Source organism: Gymnoscopelus braueri (genome assembly GCF_963280865.1).
Source record: "Gymnoscopelus braueri genome assembly, chromosome: 23".
In the NCBI taxonomy this organism is placed as follows: Eukaryota; Metazoa; Chordata; class Actinopteri; order Myctophiformes; family Myctophidae; genus Gymnoscopelus; species Gymnoscopelus braueri.
In genome coordinates this window covers 19,684,345-19,701,244 of record NC_137625.1, presented here as the reverse complement: position 1 = coordinate 19,701,244, position 16,900 = coordinate 19,684,345, and the positions used below count along the sequence as shown (strand labels likewise).

At 42.2% G+C, this 16,900-nt stretch overlaps 1 protein-coding gene across 1 annotated transcript; it reads right to left on the bottom strand.

The window, feature by feature from the left end:
- Positions 1 to 55: 55 nt before the first annotated feature.
- On the bottom strand, positions 56 to 16,341 carry LOC308079976 (tetraspanin-8-like). The gene is made up of 9 exons (XM_080421650.1): positions 16,147 to 16,341; positions 15,059 to 15,124; positions 14,057 to 14,170; positions 12,945 to 13,019; positions 12,478 to 12,573; positions 2,966 to 3,067; positions 2,457 to 2,492; positions 2,202 to 2,285; positions 56 to 1,004 (listed from the first exon to the last, which is right to left on the bottom strand). Exons 1-9 carry the CDS (start codon positions 16,204 to 16,206, stop codon positions 870 to 872), a joined length of 768 nt encoding a protein of 255 aa, XP_080277776.1. The 5' UTR covers positions 16,207 to 16,341; the 3' UTR covers positions 56 to 869.
- Between the last annotated feature and the right edge of the window lie 559 nt (positions 16,342 to 16,900).

The following is a 16,900-nucleotide window of genomic DNA, read 5'->3' as shown; positions in this document are numbered from 1 at the left end:
ACAAACACAATCCATGGCACAGTCATGAGTTTGAGACACATTTCAGAGCCAGCTGCATTGAGTAGGACAATTTTTTATTTGTATTGCTTGTCTGTCAGTGTGTTGTGAGGGGAGGCATACATGCCTGAAATTGTAATTATTTTCATTTGATACATTTAGACTTAAATTTTGTTCATTTTAAAGCAGATGTTAATGCACAGGGACAATACAAAAAAACGTATGTATCACTGTTGCATTGTATGTGGGGTTTCTAGCCAAGGCTAATAAAAAAAAATAAGGAAACACGATAATCTTACTATTAATGCTAATGTAAATAATCTTTTATCAATTGTATTTTATATTTTCCCCAAGGGATGGGGGGAAAAATAAATGGCACAGGTTTTACCTCTTTCAGTGCAACACATATCCCATTCCCTTATTGTGAGACTTTTATAATAACTTGCTGGTACATTCACTGTCATCATGAAAAAAGGAAATATAAAGTTAATATAAAACAAAACAATGCAGGCAAATGTCAAGGCACAATCCCTAGTTAACCTCGAATCTTCAACTAGCAGAGGTGATAACAGCATGACTAGCATTGTCCTGTTTTCAGCACACGTAGATTGGACATTAATTAAGCAAGAATTCACAGTAAACGTGTACAGTAAAATGCAGAACTGCCATCACTTAATAATACTGTCAAAAATAATAATACTTTATAAACCACTTTTAGTCTTTCCCCATGTTTGTCTTTAACCACATTCATTTTATTCGTTTTACATTTTTTCAATCTACAAGCTCAAGATGGGCTATTTTTAGTTTTACTATTCGTCGTACAAAAAAAAAGTATATAGGGCATAAGTGGTTAACGAAACTCATTGTACACACTATGGTGTGTTGAACAGCTCCTGGTATTTGGGAAGCTTGGGGGCGAAGACAGCTGGCAGCTTCAGCACCATGGTTGGCTTGGTGACGTCTCGCATCTGGTGGATCATGGTGGAGGACAGCACCATGCCCAGCACCTGTGAACATCAGTGTACGTCAATACCAACATGTGGGCAATACTAGTACTACCAGATGTGCTATATTATCATCTCTGAGAACTAGTATTGCCGGGCAATACTTTAATTAAAATGAGCATTGCCATGGCAATAATATGGCACGCTTTTAGGGGGCGTGGCCTTTGGAAATAGGATTATGCCGGAGCTAGTTTGCGAGCAAAGGAATAAGGAAACAACAGCAACCCTTCCTTAGAGCCGAAGGAGATCAGAAATAGGAGAACTGACAAGTAAAGTCAAAACCTTTTGATTAATATTTAGCATGAATGATCTTAAAGCCAGATTCATACTTGGTTGCATACCAATGTCACACACCGAAAATAAGAGATCTACAAGCTCACAACTTTTGCGACATTCGGAGCTTGTAGATCTGGTATTTTCGGTGTGCGACTTGCACGTCTTAATTACCAGGTCTTATGTCTTAACTTAAGACCTGGACGTGTGGCCAATGATGTTTGGCCACTCAAGATAGCGAAAGAGCATTGGCCACGCCTCCAGGTCTTATAAGTTAAGTCATAAGACCTGATAATTAAGCCAATTAGGGCCCAATGTGTCATTTCAAGCTTTTTTTGTTTTTGACTTGATACATTTAACAACATTACAATTGTTTTAAACATTTTAAAACATTTTCACAAGGATCACTTGTAATGATCCTATGGACCACTGTGGGCCACTAGTGGTCCATGATCCATTCATTCTCAAAAGAGAACTCGTACTCCTCACTGCAAGTGGCTGTAGGAAGCTTCATAGGGCTATCCCTGTAGGGAAGCTTCATATATGTCCTACTACTCTGCGTATTTTTAGTCCTAGTAATGCTTTAAGAACAATGCCTTGGAAAGATTCTGAGATGCCCTGGACTTCAATTCATAGTGTTTAGGTTGTTTCATACAACTCAGAACATGTTTCACCTATCATCCTGTCTTAGGTTTAGCTATTCTTCTGTGCAATAAGAAACTAAACTGCAAGCCATTATCAAAAGTGTTGTAATTTAAGGCTGACAGTCAAGGCCCAAGTCTGCATTGAAAGAAAAAAGCTACACAGAGCTGTCCAAAGTAAAACTATATGACGAAATAAAATAAATACAAATTTCTTGCATCAATGGAGTGAAGCTAAAGACTAAATTAAACATCACTACATTTGTTGTTGTGTGTTGTAACTCACCGCCATGACACCCAGGGTGAAGGACACGCCCAAGATGTAGTCAACAAACAAGTTAAAGTAGCTCACAATGACAGGGAAGCAGGGCTGAAGAACAAGATAAGACGATGAGTTTTAATCTTCTGTTTTGAATCCCCATAGTATAATATTTTGCTGTAGCTGAAATTCCTTTGAATAGGGCTTCAAGGGAGGAAGAATGATGATGATTTGAATAATTTTCTCTGTAAGGCAGGCATAATTGCACTAAGAGAGACTGACCTGTGGGTAGATGGTCTTGGTCATCCCGCCGTATGACTGGACAGGAGAAATGCAAGTCATCACTATCCAACAACTCAGTGTGTGTGTGTGTGTGTGTGTGTGTGTGTGTGTGTGTGTGTGTGTGTGTGTGTGTGTGTGTGCGTGCGTGCGTGCGTGCGTGTGTGCGTGCATGCATGCGTGCGTGAAAGAGAAAGAGAGAGAGAACCAAACAACTTGCCAAATATTGCTCCGTTCCAGCTGTCATAGGCAGGGCTGTTGGAGCGGAAGGTGCTACGGTATGTGTTCATTAATTGTCTAACCCTGTTATTTTTGACTCCCTGTAGGTCTAACATAATTTGTGGACTCACATTAAAATGTGCACGCACGCAAATGCATATGCAACACTAGCTGTTGTTGTTTTCACCAAGCAAAATAATGTTTTCTGACAGTTAAAAACAACAACACAAATCACTATGTACAGTAGTATGCATGATATGTTTATTTAATGTGTACACGTGTAGGCTACTCACCCCGGTTGTGCACCGCCCCTCCATCTCATGAGAGTCACACAGGCAGGATACTGGGATTTGGTTCTTCCAGTCATTGGAGGAGAACAGACCACAACAGTGGAGCTAAAGAAAGACCAGGAAAGGAACTTTTTACATTTAGTCATTTCTGGAGACAGACAGTGAACAAAGTGTGAGCCCTCTCTCTCCATTAATTAACAAAGAAAACCCTGACAAATACAACCCTTTAAAACATTGAGACATTAATGAGGGACATCAAATAGAAAATAAATGGAGTTGGTATTTTAGTGTACGTGCCGTCGTGCCCATTTGGGCATGTGTATGTGGGCTCATGTGTGTTCAAATACAGACAACAACTGGTTTAATCCTGAGTGAATGCTGTTTATGTGTGTGGTTCACGTGTTTGTTGTAGAAACTGCCTTAACCGTCATAAAAATAGTTTCAGTTCCTGGCTGAGGTTTTTCACAAGACACCCTTTTCGATTGGACCCAAATATGATCAAAGAAAACAGGACATGCAGGACATGCAGGACAATGGCATCATTGACTTGCATGCTGTGTGAAACTGATCTGAAAGAATAACAAGTTGTGGTAGCAGTTGTCAGAGTGGTGGAAGCCACATGTCTAGTGATGTGCCGTGACAGACCTGTCACTCTTGGTTCAATAAACCCTAAAGTCCAGTTTATAGACGACATACACAGAAATTACCTTTTACATGCGCAAGGCATCTTTATTGACAAACAAGGGAGATTCCCTCTATACTATGTGAATAAAAGAACAGCAAATTAATGATATTAAAACAATACGACCTGATATATCACGAAGGCAATTCGCTCCACATCTAAGTCTGCATGCAAACAAGCGTTCGGTTGAGCGCCTGGAGAATTCTGAAGTTCTTATCTATTACATTCAGTATATCAACGCTGTGGCTATCAAGGCCTGTCTTCTGACTGCACTCTATAAAGTAAAGGTTGACGGCCCAAGGTTCCACAATGGACCATCAAGCCCTCCTTGGGTACGAATTTAGTACCCACAACAACACAAGATTAAACACTTAAGTCTTTCGAACCTCCCCACCGGGGCGCAGTCCCAGGCTAGACCCCTTTCCACTTGAGGTCTACACCCAGGTCACCCTGGATAGAGAGTTCAAGTCTCCTGCTTCCCGGCGTCTTCTTTTCAAAGCCCACCGATCACAGGAGCATCACTCGCTTAGTAACTGTAGCACTCCGGCGGTCGCTTTCAGCTTGTGATGGCCTGACTGTACATTGAGCCGAACGCAGCGACCACACCCGCCTCCTGTCGGGGAGCACGCCATGGAATTAATGCTTTTTGCGATCCGACCGGCGGGTGACCCAGTCGATAGCGATCCCTTACCCGTAGGCGTGGTTGGCGCCCCAGGCAGGAAACCGACGGTCTTGTCCTGGCCCCGCTTGGCTACGGGAACCAGAATATTAACCGTTTTCACCCGCCTTGCCTGTAACCGGTGAGTAACGCACTCCCGTCCGGTTAGGTGTGGACTGTCATCCACGCACCATGTGCTGCCAACCCTAGGAGAGAGCGGCAGTCGGCACACCGACTAGACGGTTCCACAGCTAGGATGTTGATTCATCCTTGACAGAACACGGGGGCCCTTCAGTCTCTCCCCAGCACTATATACTGTCTTTAACGTGCTCTGGGAGCCTTGCGACCCCGCTGCCGCCTGTTTTAGACAAGGATTGGGGAGCCTACCCCCTAACCTCATCTAAACAGTACTTTATAGCAATTATCATCCAGCATAACATATTGCATGTTTAAAAAATCAGGTCCCATTTTTCTCTTTTTGAGTCATGTGAGCCGAGGAAAACCCTTTTCTTTGAAGGGGAAACTCTGAACTAGGCTGGGGCAGTCCCAAACCTACCATCTGGACATGAGCTCTTATTGGGGACAATTACATCATTTGATTCCATATCGCATTGCTAGACTTAGGGTCCCTCAGTGGGGCATTCCCACTGAGTTTTCCTTTACAAGCAACTATTCTAACATGTGTATATATATATATATATATATAAAAAAAATTAAAAAAAAAATCAATATCTAGTTCTCTGTGTGCATTTTTGGTTTCTTCTCCAATTCCTCTGGTTGAGGTGGTCACTTTTCCGAGCCCGGAGGAGGAGGTTCCGACAGAGCCCAAGACTAGGCCCCCCCCCCAACCCATCCAGTGCCATTAACGAATGTACTTGGCACTGAATGAGCTAAGAGGCGGAGGTCCCACTCCCGAGCCCCCCGGGTCCGTACCCTCCTGGGGCCTGAGACCGGAGCCCCCCGTATTATACACAGGGGCCCCAACCCCCAAGCGCCAGTCAGATCCGTACCCTCCTTGAGGTCAAAGGTCGGGCGTAGATATCGTGCAGGGGTGTTCTTCGTCAAGTTCAGCATTGGGGCCCAGGTGGCAATATAATGTTTCTGTGGTGTGTATTGGGATAGCCCATATTTAATGTGCCTAAAGCTGCCAGGGAGATCGCTACGATCAGATTACGTCCCCCAACATTACTATCAAAATCAAAATCAAAATTAATATGTATTCTGGGGTCGTTCAGTGGCCTTGGGCAGCATAGATGTACCCCATGAAACAATGGTATGTTCCTGTCTGGCTGAGAGTGATATTGGTACTACTGGTATTGGTATTGGAGCCTTGCGACCCCGCTGCCGCCTGTTGATGACAAGGGATTGGGGAGCCTACCCCCTAACCTCGTCATCGGAAGTGAGTCTCGTGAACACTGCAGTTTGCAATGTTAGTGCCCCTCTGCCTCAGCATGTCGATCAGACAGAATTATAGGGCCTTCCACTGCATGTTTCCAGTTCATAGAAAGAAATGACCGTCCGCCAACCAGTGTTGCAGTCCTCGAATGTGAAACCAACCCATTTCTAAAGTCTGAGATAGTTGTAATAACAAAAAAATATAGATATACTAATGTAACAATACATAGAAGCGTTTGGGCTTTCTCACTTAAGTCTTTCGAACCTCCCCACCGGGGCGCAGTCCCAGGCTAGACCCCTTTCCACTTGAGGTCTACACCCAGGTCACCCTGGATAGAGAGTTCAAGTCTCCTGCTTCCCGGCGTCTTCTTTTCAAAGCCCACCGATCACAGGAGCATCACTCGCTTAGTAACTGTAGCACTCCGGCGGTCGCTTTCAGCTTGTGATGGCCTGACTGTACATTGAGCCGAACGCAGCTACCACACCCGCCTCCTGTCGGGGAGCACGCCATGGAATTAATGCTTTTTGCGATCCGACCGGCGGGTGACCCAGTCGATAGCGATCCCTTACCCGTAGGCGTGGTTGGCGCCCCAGGCAGGAAACCGACGGTCTTGTCCTGGCCCCGCTTGGCTACGGGAACCAGAATATTAACCGTTTTCACCCGCCTTGCCTGTAACCGGTGAGTCACGCACTCCCGTCCGGTTAGGTGTGGACTGTCATCCACGCACCATGTGCTGCCAACCCTAGGAGAGAGCGGCAGTCGGCACACCGACTAGACGGAAAACACAGCTAGGATGTTGATTCATCCTTGACAGAACACGGGGGCCCTTCAGTCTCTCCCCAGCACTATATAACGTCTTTAACGTGCTCTGGGAGCCTTGCGACCCCGCTGCCGCCTGTTGTGGACAAGGATTGGGGAGCCTACCCCCTAACCTCGTCCACTGTTACATTCTTAAAATTATTATAATAATAATAATTATTATTATTACTTATTTTAAATATAACCTATTTATTTTACACTTACACTCTACTTACTTAACCACACGGTCAAATTGGCTTTTCTCTTTATTATTATTATATATATATTTTTTTTACTGATATTCAGTTCAGAGTCAACAATCATTTAGTCACCTTAGTGCACTTGCATGGTGTTTCTGGTCTGGTCACTTCTAAGAAAGTAAACTGTTGGTTTTTGGGATTATACAAATCATAGGTATACAACATATTGCAGACTGTGCATAAAATTTAACGAAAATAGCAGATCTACAAATTGATACAATTATTACGGATAACGCTTAGTTTGGTCACAGTACATTATTTCTGCATATAAGATCTGATCAGTTCACAGGGTCCCCCCTTTTTTTCTATAGTGCTGCGCCAGGCTCTCTCTCTCTCTCTCTCTCTCTCTGAGGGGAGTGACTCACTTACTGTATGGAAGCTTTTTTTTCTTTTTTTTTTTTTTTTTTGCAGACACTTAAGTCTTTCGAACCTCCCCACCGGGGCGCAGTCCCAGGCTAGACCCCTTTCCACTTGAGGTCTACACCCAGGTCACCCTGGATAGAGAGTTCAAGTCTCCTGCTTCCCGGCGTCTTCTTTTCAAAGCCCACCGATCACAGGAGCATCACTCGCTTAGTAACTGTAGCACTCCGGCGGTCGCTTTCAGCTTGTGATGGCCTGACTGTACATTGAGCCGAACGCAGCGACCACACCCGCCTCCTGTCGGGGAGCACGCCATGGAATTAATGCTTTTTGCGATCCGACCGGCGGGTGACCCAGTCGATAGCGATCCCTTACCCGTAGGCGTGGTTGGCGCCCCAGGCAGGAAACCGACGGTCTTGTCCTGGCCCCGCTTGGCTACGGGAACCAGAATATTAACCGTTTTCACCCGCCTTGCCTGTAACCGGTGAGTCACGCACTCCCTTCCGGTTAGGTGTGGACTGTCATCCACGTACCATGTGCTGCCAACCCTAGGAGAGAGCGGCAGTCGGCACACCGACTAGACGGAAAACACAGCTAGGATGTTGATTCATCCTTGACAGAACACGAGGGCCTTCAGTCTCTCCCCCAGCACTATACTTCGTTTTTAACGTGCTCTGGGAGCCTTGCGACCCCGCTGCCGCCTGTTGAGAACAAGGGATTGGGGAGCCTACCCCCTAACCTCATTCTCTGAAGAAACTAATTTATTTGAACATCATATTTCTCTCCTCGCTTTTTTTCCTCTGACCTCGCTTTTTTTATTTTATTTTATATAACTGACTCCAATCATCTAATCTAAGGGTGGCATTCCCTAGTTATCAGTGTCCTTAATTTCTGGGATTACTAAATAGTTATCGCACATTTCAGACTGTTCATAACTGTAACAACAATAGCAAATTCTACTAGCACAATGAGTCACTATTGAGCTAGCCTAAACAGCCACGGTTTCCAGTAATCATACTGGAGTAAATGTACAATGGCGGCTTCTGAAATGTACACTTAAGTAGAAGTAAAAGTATTGAAAACTGGAACCACTCTAGTGAGATACAAAATGGGACCCTCAAAATGTACTCAAGTAGAACACTTGAGTAAATGTACTTCGTGACCTTGGCTTCCACCACTGAACCCCGTGCAGGCGGTTATCTTCCTTGTTTAAATTCCTAAGCAGGACAAAATCTCTAAACAAAATGCTTACGGAGCAGATTACACTATCCACTGACATGTACTTGGGTCAAAGTACCAAAAACAAAAAATGGTATCGGAGTGGAGTGAGACACCAACGTGAGAAGTGTTTACAGTAATAGGCAGCCTGTCCCCATTCACAATTTCTCAGATTTAACATGCACAAGTTTCCCTTTGAAAATAGCAGATCCACAAGCTCGGAGTGCTAGCGAAGGGATAGCCTGTGAGCTTGTAGATCGGCAGCTTCCAACGTGCTGAGCTGTATGTAGGGCTGGGGTGGTAATGTTAATGCAATAGTTATCAGTATCTGCATGGTGAACAGCAAGCAAAGTTTTCAAAGTGTCTTACCAGAGCGGAAGCACACTATTTGCCTCTGAGGTGAGGTGGAGTTAAGATACAAACAGCTGTGGGGGCCCTTTAAAGTAACAATACCTCAAGACTGTACTTAAGCACAAAATTGGACCTCAGGAAGAATTGCCTCCACTAAGGTGGGGACTAGTGGAGGCTCCTTAAAAAACACAACAAACAAACAGGACTTACAGAGACCTTCATTCATTCGGATGACATACATATAACATACATATGAAGACACATATGACACACTGTAGTACTATTTAGGGGGCAACCCTAGGCTGCAGAGCCAGCCGTTCACGTCACCTCGCTCGGATGCTGGAGCTAAACATAACGTGCATGTAACCTGTAGTATTTTTGGGGTCGCCCCTTAGTGGCAGTCTCAGCTTAAACATAATATAACCTGTAGTATTTTCTTAGCCGCAGTCTCAGCTTTCACATAATATAACCTGTAGTATTTTCTTAGCCGCAGTCCCAGCTTTCACATAATATAACCTGTAGTATTTTCTTAGCCGCAGTCCCAGCTTTCACATAATATAACCTGTAGTATTTTCTTAGCCGCAGTCCCAGCTTTCACATAATATAACCTGTAGTATTTTCTTAGCCGCAGTCCCAGCTTTCACATAATATAACCTGTAGTATTTTCTTAGCCGCAGTCCCAGCTTTCACATAATATAACCTGTAGTATTTTCTTAGCCGCAGTCCCAGCTTTCACATAATAACACATAACGTACACAACTTAGGCTACACGCTATCTTCTCCCATGTACCCGGCGTGGTTTGCGGTTTAGAGATCCTAGTAAAGGCCACTTATTGTATTGTCTCAGTAAACTGTTGGATCATAGAATACAGAGAGACAGTGTAGTGTCTCAGTAAACCATAGGATCATAAAGTACACTGAGACAGTGTGGTCTATCAGTAACCTATAGGACCACAGAACACAGAGAAACAGTGTAGTGTCTCAGTAAACTATAGGACCACAGAATACAGAGAAACAGTGTAGTGTCTCAGTAAACTATAGGACCACAGAATACAGAGAAACAGTGTAGTGTCTCAGTAAACTATAGGACCACAGAATACAGAGAAACAGTGTAGTGTCTCAGTAAACTATAGGACCACAGAATACAGAGAAACAGTGTAGTGTCTCAGTAAACTATAGGACCATTATGACAATTGTAAGGATATATTCATGCAGGCACACAGACAAACCCCCAGCACCTAGTGTAAAACTAATATTAGATAAATTCACCCGCACCGAAAACCAAAGCGTGAAAAAGTGGTATTTCGAGGTACAACAAAAATAAATCCATATATTTATATATATAGCCATGCATTGCTCGAACACCCAAGTTGAATCGTGGGTTATTCTAGAGGCCTTGACATGAATATATATATAAATAAAGACAAATAACTGATAGTAACAGCTGATAGTTAAACATCCGTGTAAAAAAAAACGTCGGGGTGTCTCCGGTGGTCTCATAAACATATACAGAGACAGTTGCTGGGAGGATCAACTCGGTCCACCCAGCCACGCTAACAGGACATCATGGGGTATAGGAAGTACAGAGCCTAAGTATTAAACACAAAGGTCATTCAATCTGCTGTTCAGTGGTGACTTCACGTGTATGCAATCATATTTACACATTGTCTTTAATAATTGACCTAAATTTGGTATAATACAATTCACATATAGCACCGCGTGTACCCTTCCTGGGGCCCCAAGGAATTGTAGCACATAGTGTATGGGCGAATTGTTATTTGGATCTTATGGATCCAGCGGTCGTCTGGACTGGACAGGGTCACGGTCGGGGTCACCAGATGATGTGCCGTGACAGACCTGTCACTCTTGGTTCAATAAACCCTAAAGTCCAGTTTATAGACGACATACACAGAAATTACCTTTTACATGCGCAAGGCATCTTTATTGACAAACAAGGGAGATTCCCTCTATACTATGTGAATAAAAGAACAGCAAATTAATGATATTAAAACAATACGACCTGATATATCACGAAGGCAATTCGCTCCACATCTAAGTCTGCATGCAAACAAGCGTTCGGTTGAGCGCCTGGAGAATTCTGAAGTTCTTATCTATTACATTCAGTATATCAACGCTGTGGCTATCAAGGCCTGTCTTCTGACTGCACTCTATAAAGTAAAGGTTGACGGCCCAAGGTTCCACAATGGACCATCACTAGTCTTAGCTGGCGGCAGACACTTACAGTATGTGTCTCTGATACTTTTATATGTGCTGTTTGTGCACGTATTTGTGCATCTGTATGGGTTGGAATTTAATGATTGTAAGATTAGTGTAAGGCAAGGCTAGGTTTTTCCTAACGAACATTTCAACAACTAGCCATTTGCCAACGTGCTTTACACAAAACAATGGTGCATTAAGACAAAAATTAAAGAAAAATTATAGAATTAAATTACAGCACGCAAGAAAGTAAAAAGCAGCGGCAAACAGAATGGTCTTCAGCTTTGATATAAAGTAACTGACAGTTGTAGCACACCTACAGTTTCCTGGGAGTTTGTTCCATATGTAGTGCATAAACTCAACGCTGCTTCTCCACATTTGGTTCTGATTCTGGGTTCAGAAAGCAGACCTGTCCCAGATCACCTGAGAGGACTGAATGATTCATGATGTAGCACAAGATCAGAAATGTATTTTGACCGAAATACATGCCTGCATGCGTGCGTGCATGTGTGTGTGTGTGGTTTACTGGTTTAACATTCATTTACTGAGAACAGGAAATGTCAGATGGTGAATTGTTGTTTTGTACAACAGTGGTTTCACATCAGGCACGCATTCACTGTTTATTTAAACGGAAATAGTGTCGCGTTGAACACCTGTTGTGTTACTCAAGCGTTGCAACTATGTGGCTGCTGAGAAACACATTCTTTGCTGAAAGGCAAACATTTCAGGTGAAGGATTATCCACTTTACCATTGAGACTTTTGTTATGATCTATGAGCTAATTATTTTGAGTATCATCATCATTGCTGATCCTCTGTTGTGATATAATATGGTGAGATTGATCATTATATATGTAGAGGAGAAGAGTAGACTAAAAGTTTAGGAAAGTGTTATTCAATACGGAAAACGTTGCATACTAACAGGCCCAATTTTCTTTGATGAATGAGCTGCTTTCCTAATCTTTATTAGTATGGTTCCACTTGGTGAATGTCTGCGTTCTTTAACCACTAAACCCACTACTCTTTGTGAAACAGACCTGAGTTGCAACTGTGCTTGGTCTGCTGTTGTTTCCTTGAACACCAAATCTCTTTGACAAATCTCATCTCTTCGTGACGCACTATGGGCTTATAGATAGGCTATTTCTGGCGAGTGCCCACCCAGGGTGTTGGTGTTTTAAGGGCCTATTCACATTAGGTGCCTTTTATAACGGAAATGTGCTGCCTACAGCGTCTTTTCTGCAAAAAGAAAAAAGAAACAAGAAGGGGCGGGCCGTGTGATCAACATAAACATCTACAGTATGTGATTTAACAGACATTTCTTTTCACAAATATGTATTGACCACTATTGGATACTGTATAGGTCCTGACTTTAGTTTTAATTTTTCTAGAGCACAGCTATCCAAACATCTCTAGCAGGCTGCTGTACAGGATTTTACTGGAGTTTCGGTTCCCAGACAAATTCGCAAGATCATCAAGGAAATCTCTCATCTTTTTGTTCCCTGGCTTTAGAACTGGGGAGCTAATGATAGCCCCTATAGACGGTGCAGGCCTATGCATGTGTGTAAAGTCTGTCTTACCGTCTTCTGCATTGAGTACACTAGATTCTTATTGCTCTGAGCAGTCTTGTCCAATGGCACAGCTGTTTTAAACATATCTTCCATGTGCTCCACCATCTACACACACACACACACACACACACACACACACACACACACACACACACACACACACACACACACACACACACACACACACACACACACACACACACACACACACACACACACACACACACACACACACAGTTAAGTAGCTTAGATCAGATTTGTTGACATGTATTCAGATTGGTTGGCTGTTAAACATCATTGTTTTAACCTTCAATAAAATGTATACTACTGTTGTATGAAGAATAGCTTGAAAATCTGTTATTTCCAGTGAGCAACACTGCCGTACAACAAAGTATAAATGAGGTTTTAAGTGATTAACTCTACATTAAAGTGTGAAACATTAGCGTTGCTACTTGTTTATCATGATAACATCACACCTGAGGACGAGCAACAGCAGCTGAGACTCCAGTACTCAGCATTACAATGCTTCCAGTGATCATAAACACCAAGAACTAGATGGAGACAGAGATTGGAAAAAAATGGGGTGGGGGTGGAGGGGTTGTAGATACACAGTGTACAATGTCATTATAGGACAGTTTGCTTTGGTTCTCACAGCACATTTGATGTAAAGAAAAATATAATATTAGAATTGTATTGTGCAAAGTAGTCCTATTATATTGTTGTAGTTCACTTATGTATACTTCAATTATTTACATGACTTTTTTTGCTCTTCAATAGCACATCTGCAACTATGTTTCTGTACATGCTGCCCTACAGACTCTTAAGACAGAGAGGTCTGTATATTGTCCACTGTTGTAGCCTATACAGACTCAACATTAAAGTTGTACTCGATAGTAAACTTGTATTAAATGACAGATGTTTGAGCCAAAGCTTTTAAGGACTAAGCTGTGAAGAAGGGAGGTTGGTGAACATCCGGGAATGGCTCCTCATTAATGAAACTAGGAGGCAATGCTTTTGGGTCCGTTTTGAATTCTGGTGTCCCACTCAGAAACTAAGTCCCAGCCGGCCAAAAGAAGACAATCGTTCTTGGTTTATGTCAACCTTCAATTACAACTTCCGGCTCAGAGTTTACATTTTAGTATTCCTACTGCTACAACTACCACCGCTACTCTACTAACTAAATAAATAAATAAATGATACATGATTTTTACTTTATACTGTGCACCAGTGTTGCACACCGAAATTAGCAGATCTACCAGCTCATAAACAATGTGTTGCGCTGCGATGCATTACAATGCGATTTTTGACAGGTTGTGAGCTGGTACATCTGCTATTTTGGTATGCAACATGGCACACAACCAACTTACCAAGTATGAATCATCCATGACCCTTTTGGAAGTCACCTATTGGTTAGAGAAGGGACTTTCCAAGAGGTAGGTTCCACTTCATGGGTCTTTAAGTGGATGCTCAGGTTGTGCCTTCACGCCAAGACCCCCTGGTCTACAGACTGCAGCCAGCCTTGTCATCATGCATGTGTGTCTGTGTTACATGTGCCCGTGTGCTTGTGTATGAAATAGGTTCAACTCACCATGATGAGGGCCAACTTGTTTTCATTGTGAGCACCATAGGCTCCCAGAAGGGAGATGATCAAGGTGAGAGTACCCAACAAGTACAGCGAGAGGAGGACTACTTCACGGACCAACTACAGAAAGAGAGAGAGTGAGAGAGAAAACAACATTTGTAGACGTCTCACTTGGCAATGGGGCCACCACAAACCGTAGGGTTTATCGCAGAATCTGATAAGTTTAGATAGATTTCGATTATGAGATGGGGGTGACGCTACTACAGGATAGGTCATGGGGTGACTCTGATATTTAGGTTTATCTCCCAGTGAGCATGAATGCACTCATAAAGTTTCATGGCAATCTGCCAAGTGTACAAGTTTAGCCCAAGGGTGGAGCTAGAGGAAAGATCATGGAGTCATAAAAATTGGTGGCACAGCTCCAAGCGGCAATCCAGTCATATACATAGATAAGCATGTGAGCTAGTTAGGGGTAACCAACTTCAGTTCCCCAGTTCCACTTTTTACCACTGAGAGTTGTATATATAAAAAAGTGAAAATGGGGAAGTGAAGGTTCCAGAAATAGGGAAGTTGCATGGTTAGCCAGCTTCCTCTTATTTAGGTAGGAAAATCACCTAGAACAGAATAGCCAGTCAATATATGAATGACTGATTAAAAATCTAACCTATAACATTGTAAATGTGTTAAATTGTTTTTAATTGCTTGATTTTAAATTGCTTGTAATTATTTCACCTGTTAACCCTGATAAAGTGCAAACTATTTGGAATGAGGTGTGGACAAAATTGAATTTTAAGTGAACAGTATGTTTAGATAAATGTCTCTCTATGCTGCCTCAAGTCTACACTGAAAAACATTTGCGTTCATGAGCTGAGAGTTGACGTGAGATTTGATCACCGGTTTCGCTCAAGTCAAATCAACTACAGATTGATAAATGCAGAGAATTGCTTTGAAGTGGCATTAAGTTTGATAAGGGCCACTGTGTGTGATCTGTGTGTATGCGTTTATTACCTCTGTGTCCGTATGTCGCCAGGTGTCATTCCACAGGCCCAGAACGAGGATAAGTACACCAACAATCTGAAACATGAGAGGACAATATCATTATTTATTGTCCTCAGCCAACTGCAGGCCAATTCACATCTACAGTCAGGGTCCACAAGAGGCCTGTTTTTATTGCCTCCACCAGGCCGAAGGGGTGGCCGGGACTATGTTTTGCCCCCTGTCCGTCCATCCGTGTGTGTGTGTCCGTCCGTCCGTTTGTGAACAGCTAATCTCAAAGCGAAACGTACTATATTACACAATATTATATTATGATATCCAACATCCCAGATGATATAGTCTCATATCACAATATCCATATAATATATCCAGCCCTACCATGCCCAAAGTTAACCAGCTTCAATCTATATAATTTGAGTAGCCCCAGACCATTAAATATGACATAGAAGCATAGAACATCCTATTACATATCCTATAATCACTTAAACAATTCTGGATGTCCAAAAATTATAATAATTAAATTAAATTCACATCATAGCTTAAGAGGATGAGGTATATATATATATAGGCCTATTTAGTTTGGATTTAGAAGGACTTATGGAGTTGACATGTTATGGTTGAGACACATCAAAGACATTTTAATAAACCACGTCTTTCAGGGTCAGTTAAATTAATAGTAATTTATATTTATAGGTGAGGTTTCACATTCCACCTACAGTAGGCTAGACATTTGTAGTATTGTCTGAACCACTTCAGCCCTATTTACATTTTGGTCATGAAAATAGCAGATCTACAAGATCACAATGCATTGGTAGATCTGCTATTTTCAAAAATATTTGTATACATTTTGAACTTGTGAAATGGGACATTCTGCACAATTTCTACGTTTGGGACTTCAAGTACATTTTGATACCAATACTTCTGTACTTTTACTCAAGTAATTTTTTTATTCCAGATTTTTACTTGTAACAGGGTATTTGTTTCTACATTGCAGTATTGATCCTTTTACTTTTTCCACCACTGGAAGATTATGAAGTGTGCACACGTCTTTACGCTTAGTATTTCCATTTAGGTTTGGAGAACCAAACATTAGTACTCACCGAAAAAAGTAAGTTGTAGGAAGTGAACAGACTCTTGAGACGAGGGTTGATTTTTGCCATAGTGAGATTAATAGTCCGTCTTTGAGCAAATGTGAAATGTTGTGCTGTCTGTAGGTCTTCCTTTCCAGACGTGGTAAAGACAACGTGGGCAGATCCTTCACATAGATATATATGATCCTTCACCACTACGTCTTCATAACAAGTTGAACAGGGCGGAAACCTTTGACTCTTGATTCAGCTCTAAATGGTATCACAGGCAGTGGTGTAAAAACTACTCTCATCTTTTACTTAAGTAAAAATATCAATACTACCGTGTAGGAATACTCTGTTACAAGAAAAAGTGAATTAAAAATTTTACTTGAATAAAAGTACAAAAGTGTAGGTATCAAAATGTACTTAAAGTACCAAAAGTAGAAAGTACTCATTGTGCAGAACTCTGTAAAAGGTTGCAGCCCTGACAGGAAATACCCGTCACCCTAGTTAGTAATAGTCAGTGTTATGAATAGTCCATGGCCATCTAATGACGTCTATGTTCTTGATACGAGATGCATCATCTGTTGTCCCAAATTCCAATACATCATGTTCTTTATTTATAAGAGATGCATCTGTTAGATTCTGAATGTCATGTTCCATATCCAAAAAGTTTTAGGATTTAGAAAGAGTTTTTAAAATCAGCCTCAGGTCTGCATTGGTTAAGTCTGGAAACGGTGGGATGACAGCTTAGGACACGGGGTCCAAGTGAAATAGCTTTCGG

Excerpts from the sequence above, each read along its gene's own strand:
- LOC308079976 (XM_080421650.1), bottom strand. The coding sequence starts at position 16,206 with ATGGCAAAAATCAACCCTCGTCTCAAGAGTCTGTTCACTTCCTACAAC. Across the intron at positions 15,125-16,146 it reads CCTACAACTTACTTTTTTCG|ATTGTTGGTGTACTTATCCT; the intron begins GTGAGTACTAAT and ends CTCATGTTTCAG. Across the intron at positions 2,493-2,965 it reads AGGGGCGGTGCACAACCGGG|TCATACGGCGGGATGACCAA; the intron begins GTGAGTAGCCTA and ends TCTCCTGTCCAG.